Source organism: Haemaphysalis longicornis, unplaced genomic scaffold (genome assembly GCF_048455015.1).
Source record: "Haemaphysalis longicornis isolate Haplotype H1 unplaced genomic scaffold, Haemaphysalis longicornis Haplotype H1 scaffold_4, whole genome shotgun sequence".
Taxonomy (NCBI): domain Eukaryota; kingdom Metazoa; phylum Arthropoda; class Arachnida; order Ixodida; family Ixodidae; genus Haemaphysalis; species Haemaphysalis longicornis.
Window position 1 is genome coordinate 141,015,510 of NW_027526361.1, and position 9,803 is coordinate 141,025,312.

Below are 9,803 nucleotides of genomic sequence, written 5' to 3' on the forward strand. Positions count from 1 at the left end.
TGAAGATGTAACCTGCGGTTGCAAGTCACTTCCCTTTTTAAGCCTTCTCTAGCATGTTGTAGGAAAGACGCAGTTGCGTCAATTTTGGCTATTGTGGTGCAAAGCGAATGTATTATAGGATTTGGTATGAACCCTGAAATTTCGCCATTGAAGTAAAAAATGTCCCGTTTGAACATTTCCGTTGGGCATCCTAATATAGAACTAGTATACCTGCAGGGAAATGCTGTGAGGTGACGTACGAACCACCCGCCGCAGTAGCTCAGTGGCTATGGCGTTTTGCTGCTGTGCCAAAGGACGCGGGTTCGATTCCCTGCCGTGGGTGTCGCTTTTATGATGGAGACGAAAAGAAAAACGCCCGTATGTTCAAAATTTTGCGCACGTAAAGAGGGCCGAAATTATTGCTGAGCCCTCCACTACAGTGCACCTCATCGCCTGTGTAGCGTCGGCGCGTTAAACCCTATAATCAATCAAATAATAAGGCGAACAATCGTTTAGCATAGCATATTCTTTGTTGTCAGCGCTGGTGGAAACCGCAGATAGTATGCGAAAGCAAGCGGCTAAGTTCTCCTGTATGGTTAAGTACACTAAAAACATTGCCCTACAAGTAAAACGGAGTCTGATTCCACAATTCTATAAATTGTGGTGAACGTTCTGCATGCTTTAGCTTTCGCAGCACAAAATTTGTAACCCTGCGAAGTATTCTTGCCTTGAAATACATATTACCTTTTGCAAAATTTTCATGCTCTGAACCCCTCCCACAAACTGCATTGTATTGTTAATTGAAAACCCTCTATACCACGATCTCTTCTCTCTACAAGTAAGTTAGAACATCCGCGTAACCAGAGTGTAAGCGGGCCGGCAGTCGGGTGACGAACAACGTTTATTACGGTTGCAACGGGGTAGATATAGGAACGAAGGGTGACGTAACAGGTCACGTGTTTTTAGCAAAAGGGCCGGTGACGTCAGAGTGACTCAGCCGTGCTACATCTCCCCTTTCCAAGGGAAGCAAATAATTACAATTGTTTTTCAGGTTGGGGGTAGTGGCAGGGCTCCCGGCGTGCCCTTGTGCTTCTGCGTAACTCTTGAGCGGGCTGGGCGTCATCTTGTTGCTCGGACCCAGCAGGAGTGGCAGGAGGACTCTCTTCGCGAAGTGGCGGAGGTGCTTCTCGTAGATGCTCGCGAGTGCGTCGAAGTTCTTGACCCTCTTCCGTTTTCACCACCAAGGATCGCGGCGTCTCAGGTGGCCGCAGAAAGACCGCAGGTGTCCAGGTCTTTTCGTGGGTGTCATATGCAGTCACTCGTTGCCCAGGCGACAGAGGTGGCAGGTTCCTGGAGCCGCGGTTGTAGTAGATCCTCTGGCGTTGGCGGATCTCCTGTAGGCGGTTGTGGACGGCTCGGTTGGGCACGACCTCCGGCACCAGGTGGCTTGTGGGTACGGGCAGCAGGGTCCTCGTCTGCCTTCCCATCAGTCTCTGCAGTGGGGACTTTAAAACAGCATCGCGAGGTGTATTACGCCATTCGAGCAGAGCCATGTGGAAGTTGGGCGTTTTAAGAAAGCACTTCATTAGTAGTTTTTTTGCTTCTTGCACTCCCCTCTCCGTCATCCCATTTGAGCGTGGATGATACGGGCTGGACGTTACGTGGTTAACACCGAGTCCATGTAAAAATACTTTGAATTCGGTGCTGTTGAATGGCGGCCCGTTATCGCTACACAGTTTAAGCGGTAATCCGTTCACTGCAAAAATCTCGGCGCACCACGACGTAAGCAGGTTGGCAGTGGTATGGCGAAATTCCTTTATTTCGAAAAAGACGGAATAGAAGTCAACTATAATAGCAAACTGTCGGCCCTCGTAAAAGAATACGTCCATTCCTACAGCCTATCAGGGTAAGGTTGGAACCTCATGGCTCAAAAGCGGCATCTTTGCGTTTCGTGGCTGATGCTTTTGGCATACTTCGCAGTTTCGGCACAATTGTTCAATGTCGCTCGCCATGCAGGGCCAGAACATGACGCTTCGCACCCACGCCTTCATCTCCTCGGCTCCAGGATCTGCGACATGCAGAAGTGCCAAAATTTCTGTTTTCATCGAGCGTGGTACGATTACCTTGTTGCTGCAAAACAGAAGACCGTCTTGTGCGTGTATCTCCTCCTGATAAGACCAGTAGGTGCGGATGGCTTCTGGAACCTCGTGCTTGCTGTCAGGCCAACTGGTCACCGCATATTCAAGCAGCTCGACGACAACGGGATCGTTGTTTGTGGCTGCAAGAATGCTTTTTAGACGGGGTTCCGAGGCAGAAAGAAATTCTAGCACATTGACTTGAAACTGCTCCGTTTCCTAATGCATGCTCATTGTGCTTGGAAAACGCGATAAAGCATCCGCAAGAAAAAGCTCTTGGCCTGGATTGTACACCAGTTTGATCGGGCAGCGCTGCAAGGTCAGCCTCATTCGCTGTAAGAGGAGGGGGCATTGATGCAGCGGCTTGTTCAGTATCGGTACCAAGGGCCTGTGGTCAGTCTCTACAATCACCTCTGCCTGGCTAAACACGTAGTCATGAAACTTAGTGCAACCATGCACTATCGCCAGCATTTCCTTCTCGATTTGCGCATAGCTTTGCTGCGCATCTGTGAGCGACCGGGACGAAAAAGCGACAGGGCGGCCGTCTTGCATTAGAACTGCTCCTACTCCTAATTGGCTTGCGTCGACCGAGAGAGTGAAAGGCTCCTTAGGGTTAAAGAAAGCCAAAACGGGTGCTTGAGTCAAGGATTCGCGTAATGCGTCAAAACCTTTGTGTTGCGCCTCCGTCCAAACCCATGCAATATCTTTACGTAAAGTGTTCGTAAAGGTGCGGTTACGACAGACATATTGGGAATGAAGCGCTGCACGAAATTCATCGTACCGAGAAATACTTGCAGGTCTTTCTTGTTCTTCGGTTCAGACATCGAGAGTATGTCTTGTACCCTCTCGGGGTCCAGGCGTAGGCCTTCTGTAGTGAGGATATGTCCCAGGTACCGGACCTCCGGCTGCAGAAACGTACACTTCTTGGGGTTAAGCCGAAGGTTATGCGTTTGACATCGGGACAACACAAGTTGCAAGTTATGGTCGTGTTCGTCTTTAGTTCTTCCCCATACTAGCACGTCATCCATAACAACCGCCACACAGGGCAAACCTTCTAAAACGCGGTGCATTGCTGCCTGCAAAATTTCGGGGGCCGAAGCTATTCCAAACGGCATTCGTAGGAATCGATACCGACCATACGTCGTGCTCATTGTGCAAAGTTTGGAGCTTGACTCGCTAAGCCGAATTTGCCAAAACCCCGAAGCTGCATCGAGAGTGGAAAAGAATTTTGCCCCTGCAAGCCTGGGAGCGACATCGTCTAAAGTCGGCATGAATAGTTCTCCGGGAGTATGGCTTGATTGAGCGATGTTGGATCTAGGCAGACTCGAACTTTGTCTTCCTTAACAACGGTCCCCATGTGACTGGACCATTCGGTGGGCTCCGTTACCTTTGTTATGACTCCTTGCTCCTCCATCCGCTGAAGTTCCGCTCTAGTCATGTTCTCCAGGGCCACGGGGACTCTTCGGGCTGGAACGACGACACCCACTGCACCGGGCTTGAGCTTTATTTCATACTCGTAATCCTTCAGCTCTCCCAGTCCTGTGAAGATCTCTGCAAAAGGTTGTGCTGGCGGGTAAAGTTGGTCGACGTCGATGTGCCAAACCCGGACGATAAATCCAAGGCGTTCGGCCGCTGAGCCGCTCGAAGGTTCTGGTACACTTTGGTCTACGATATAAAATGTTTCTGGGACCACCCTATCATTTGCAGAAAGCCGAAGGCGCACTTTTGCTTGGGACGTTGATTTGTGGCCGAAAAAGGAAGTTAGCGCAACCTGGCAAGCCTCCTCTGGTAGACCTGGCAGCTTTTCGACGTCCCTCCTTGAAATGATTGAGCAGTTTGCCCCCGTGTCCAATTTGCACATCATTGGTTGTCCTTCAATGTTTACCGTCGCGCTCCAGTAGTCTCTGCTGTTGACTGTGTTCACTGTTAACGTTTGAAGAAAAAAAATTACGCGCACCTCCCCGAGGGGGATTGTGAGGATGCAGAGCATAACGGACTGACTGGCGCTGTTTGAAGGTGCGCCAGACAGTTCGTTAGCAGATTCGTTGGCGTCCATTTTCAGCGCATCGAGACGGCGCTGCGCATATCAACCGAAGAAGCAACTGATCCAGCGGCGCACGCACGGGGTATATAAAGCAACTGCCGTGGAGAGGAGGATGAGAGAGAGCCGCGCATGCGCGCTTATCACACAGCTTGCGGAGGAGACACGGAGGGAAAGCGCGCCAGCGCACAGACGACGTGGAGAGGAGAAGAGGAGAGGAGGGTACGAGCGCGCGGGAGCAGCTGACGTGGAGAGGAGGAGGAGAGAGAGACGCGCAGGCGCTATCACACAGCTGGTGGGTGAAGACGCGGGAGGGAGAAGCGCGCGTCGGGCGCACAGACGGCGCGGGGAGAGGAGAAGGGGAGAGGAGGGGTACGAGCACACGTTATCGTACAGCTGGCGTGAAGAGGGGCGGTGCGGACGGACGCACGTTCCACGCATGACAGGCCCCCGCTATAAGATGCTCTGCATGTAAAAAGCGTCGGCGTCTGCGCAGAGTTGCCGTAGCTCTTTCTTCTTGCTGGGAAAGTTCCGTGAAGGCAGCGCCGATTTGCATGCTCGGGCGAAGTGGTTGAACCCTCCGCACTTATTGCAAGTTCTGCCGGTGGCGGGGCACCTTTCGCCGCGGTGTGTGCGATAGCCGCAGCTGCCGCAGGCATCGCCTTTCTTTTCAACTGCGTTAATTGCCATGCCGTGCGCAGTCTCAGCGGCTTCGCTGATTTCGTGAAACTGCTCTTTCCCTTGCTCTTGAGTGCGGCGGATATCGATAGTCTTTTGGTACGACGCGTTTTCAGCAATCAATCTCTGCTGCAGGCTCTTGTCCCGAATTCCCAGAATAACGCGGCTGCGCAGCATCCTCTCTTCCAGTGCCCTGAATTCACAGTTTCTGGCTAACATGCGTAGTTCCGTGGCCACTCATTGAAAGGTTTGCCTTCCCTTAGGTTTCTTGACCCAAATCGTAATTCATGATATGTCAAGTTCGTTTGCGGCTTGTAGAACTCTTCAAATTTAGCAATTAGGGTGTCTATGTTATTTTTGTCCTCTCCTGCCTCAAACGTGAAGGTGCTGTATACCCTCCTTGCTTCTTCACCAATAACCACTAGCAACGTGGCTGCTTGCACGTCTTTGGCTTGCTTCGTCAACTGGGTAGCAGTGGAAAATAGCGTGAAGTCACTCTTCCAAGTTTTCCATCCATGCCAGGCGTTGCCCGATGTATCCAGGGGCTTTGGCCCCGACAACATTGTTGACGGCAGGGGGGCTGGCGGCGTGGTCATTTCGGCTGGGCACCGCTGCACCATGTAAGCGGGCCAGCAGTCGGGTGACGAACAACGTTTATTACTGTTGCAACGGAGTAGATATAGGAACGAAGGGTGGCGTTACAGGTCGCGTGTTTTTAGTAAAAGGGCCGGTGACGTCAGAGTGACTCAGCCGTGCTACACAGAGCAGTACAATACTATTCACAAAAACACTTTTCAATATCTTGGTGATAAATTTAGATTAATAAAGAGTATTTCGGTTATTGTTACAAAATGAGCAGAAGCACCAATAAAAAGAAGCAAACTCTGCTAATTGAGACTGTTACTAATAATAGGTCTCGTTAAAATAGCTGGAGGAATTGTCTCGAATTTCGCCAGCTGAGCAAGTACAAACAATCAACATCCTGCTGTCTGCTCAGGTAGAGACCAGAATTACGTGCACACACAAATGGTGTTGACATGAAATAATTCATAAATAATGTGACTTTGCTGCGACTTCATGGCCAGTCTGAAAGCAGCATAAAAGGCTTTGCCAATGCCTGGGTGGTCACATAAATAGCTAAACTGCACTTTCTGGTTCCCTTGAACCTCAACAAAACTCGCACTCAGAAAAAAGTTTGCACAAATTTAAAGAATCATCTACTAATGCGTACGGTAGCTATGTACCTTGTCTAGAGCGTTTGTTCTTTACAGCAAAATATCGCTGTGCGTAGCGATAGACGCTGAAGTATGTATTCCTTTTTAAAGTTTTTTTGTTAATAGGCGAAACACGTAAATTCATACCATTATATCGATGAAGTCCTTAAAGTAGATACTACCGCTACTATACTACTACTACTACTGCTACTAATGCTTCGCTAATTATGTTTTTTTAACATGCTTGCTGTTTTACAGCGTTGGATATACACCATTTTTATACGTATTTCCAACGTTCTTTTGAGGATTTCTTGTTTATTCTTAAGTTTTTGGGCCGGTATAAGAGACAAGTGTGTGATTGTGCAGCTGATTTCCGGGAAATTTCTGTTTCCATTTATGGTATATTTGGCTTTCTTAAGTGTTTTTCCGACAAAGTGTATTTACTTACGCTATTATAAGGATTAAAGAGGGTACTTACGCCAAATATGCATTATTATGTAAACGTTGCGCGTCATACGGTTCGCTAATTCACTATTTCACTAGTTCGCTATTTCACTAATATAAATTGGCTTTCTGATAGTAATGTTACCAGAGATTTTTTTTGCAGTTATTTCAGTCAATGGCTGCGCCAATGCCATTACTAAACCAACAAGAATTACGCCTACCACTGAATATCTTATTGACCTTTTGATTACAAACTTTGATGAGAATCGTTATTTAAGTTTCGTGGTTGGCTACGGTATCAGCGCCCAGTTTCCAGTTGTATTTGAAGTTAAAACACAGGTAAACAAGGCGGTGCTGAGGCGGTGTCTGCTATAACGTGTTACCGGAAATGGACTTGAGGCCTTTTTAGTGAGGCAATTGTTTGCGTGATTTGGGCTCATGTCGTCGCCATGACGGATCCAGACGTCGGATACAACACTTTTTTTGGAAAATTTGTAGAAATATACAATACGTATTTCCCAACCCGCGTCTGTTTCCCACCTAAAAAGCAACAAAAGGGTGGATTACGTAGAAGTTACTGAAAAAATTTAAAAAAAATCAGATGTACAAGGAATTTGTTGAACAGCGTAATCAAGAACTATTTTCACGGATCAAACGATACAGAAATAAACTCATCAAAAAATTAAAACAGGCAATAGATGCGTACTATTACGCACTGTTTGAATCCTGTCATGATGACGTGAAAAAAATATCGACAGAAATAAATACAGTACTTCTGCATTCCAACAATGTCATAGCTCCCGTAGAGATAACTGTTGAAGGAGCTAGCGTCGCGGGCAAAGACATGTGTGATCACTTTAATGATTATTTTGTTAGCCGAAGGACTGAATATGCTACACCGCCAAATGAAAATTCATATTTATAGCATTATTTGCATGTGTATGAATCCAGTAACATGCTCTGAAGTTATTGTGTTTTTATCAACACGAAAAATTCTCAAAATTTCTCAAAATTTCTCAAACTTCTCTTGCAGGTGAAGTCCAGATAAAGCCGGTGAAATAAGTCCTTGATATATTAACCCCAATACATACAGACATCTCTAACCTCTGCCCTAATTCAGGCATTTTTCCCACCTAAATGCAAAAGGCAACAGTGTCCGCCCTCTTCATAAAAGCAGAAAGGAGATGTGTGTCAAACTATCGGGCCGTGTCAATATTGCCGGTATTTTCTAAAGGGCTTGAAAAAATATTTCAATTTCAGATGTCATCATTTCGTAGAACTCATCAATTAGTTTCCGATGATCAATTCGGTTTTGTAACAAACAAGTCTACGGAATTAGCATTACTTCAACAAAAAAAAATACGTATTACGCCTCTTCTAAGAAAATTTACACCATCTTCCCGCGAGGGGAATCATGGGGTAGATGCAACGCATCGGGGGTTGCCGTTGTGTTTCCGTTATGTTAGCGATGTCAGCGTGTGGATTGCTGTGGTTGTGTATCCTATTTACGCAGCATCTTCACCCCCGATGCGTCGCATCTACCCCATGGTTCCCCTCGCGGGAAGATGGTGTAAATTTTTAACCCAGCGCAAGCTGCGCGCTAACACACAGCTGGCACGGCGACGGGAGCGAGCGCAGCCGAGCGCAAGCTGGGCGCTGACCGCGCTGACGCACAGATGGCGCTGCGGTGAGAGCGGCGGAGCGCGCAGCTGCCACGGCAAGGAGAATGGGGGAAGGATGCGAACTACGCCGCGACAACGACGTGGGACAAGGCGGGTTAAAGAGATGCATTGCATCTAAAAGAAAGTTGTTCTAGGCGTGTTCATATAATTTTCTCAGACATTCGATTGCATTGATCACAACATACTTTTATCGAAACATGATAGGTATGGTTTCCGCGGTTGCGTTCACTCTTTTCTTGCCTTTTACTTTGCCAATCGTACACAGTATGTTTGCATTGACACCCGCAAATCTCTGTTAAGCGTATATTAACTGCCGTCCCACAGGGTAGTATATTAGGACTTTGTTGTTTATTCTATATATTATTGATATTTTAAGCTTGTGTCAGTAAGCGAAATGCACTTTGTATGCCGATAATATGACCTTAAGTATTTTGTTGGGCTCGTCACACCAGATCGGAAGGGAAACTAACGCTGTCTTGCAGTCTCTTCAATGCTGGTCAATTACTAACCGATTCAAAATAAACGCAAATAAGTCTAAAGATATACTGTTTCGACCCAGAAATAAACTAATCATTGTTCCGCAGTTTTTTAAGTTTGATTCTGACCTAATCGAAATCGTGGAATGCTTGAAGGTATTAGGAGTGCACTTCAGTAGTGACCTTACTTGGGATGACCACGTTAATTCTGTAATTATAAAACTGTCTCGCCTTTCACGAATTCTTAGCAAAGATCGTCACTTAGTTCCACTTAAAAGTAACTTACTCCTTTAAAAAATCATTGTATGAATCTTATTTAAATCACCCTCACCTAGTTTGGGGTACTACTACACTTGCTAATAAAAATAGACTTCAAGTACTGCAAAAAAATCCTTACGTTCCATTTGGAATCTCAGCTTCTCTGCCCTCACTGGTCATTTATTCTAGAACTACTGCATTAGAATCATTTTCGATCTTTATAATATAATGTGAGATTAGCTCTTAGCTTTACGAAAGAACTAATCGAAAAATTGCAGAAATTTATCTGAGCTGGCCTGCCTTTGCCCGAAATCGCCTGTTTACACTAGCTGAAACACTGAACGATGGCACGTGGCCACATTTCGTACATCATAGTGTCTGCAAACGTTAACTTATACTATACCGCACTTACTGGACAAACTGGAAGCAAGAAATATAGATATGACGCGTACTTCTAAAAGGAAAGTGTGTAGATTGATAGCGTCAATCTGGTAATGTTTCTTTTTTTCTTTACGTCGCCCATCTTGTTATTGCCAAGCTAACGCCTATCAATGCGGTCTTGCAAAACACTTCTTTGCGGGCCTTCCTTTTATTCTTTCTCTTATTTGCTACTCTTCAATTTCCCGGGTGTTCAATAAATAGCATTACTTTATCACATGCGAAGCATCTCTTGCTCGGGGGGATGTCCCACGTCCGTGCCCCGTCCGCAGCGCCTCTGATGATGATTGCGGCAGGATTCCCCTTAGGTATTGGCCAACCAAAAGAATCCATCACGAGATAGCTTCGGGTTCAACCACCGTCATCATCTTCCCGTAGGGGAACCGCTGAAGAAGAAGAATAGGAATACAAAGCTGCGAAGAGGAAGGCGTGTAGGTTGCTCTCAGCCGTTGCACCAA

The 9,803-nt window shown here is 46.7% G+C and overlaps 1 protein-coding gene across 1 annotated transcript; it reads right to left on the reverse strand.

The window, feature by feature from the left end:
• Window positions 1–861: 861 nt before the first annotated feature.
• LOC144180603 (uncharacterized) lies at window positions 862–4,293 on the reverse strand. Its single transcript, XM_077708924.1, has 4 exons — window positions 3,502–4,293; window positions 2,922–3,019; window positions 2,103–2,292; window positions 862–1,484 (listed from the first exon to the last, which is right to left on the reverse strand). Exons 1-4 carry the CDS (start codon window positions 4,168–4,170, stop codon window positions 1,014–1,016), a joined length of 1,428 nt encoding a protein of 475 aa, XP_077565050.1. The 5' UTR covers window positions 4,171–4,293; the 3' UTR covers window positions 862–1,013.
• Between the last annotated feature and the right edge of the window lie 5,510 nt (window positions 4,294–9,803).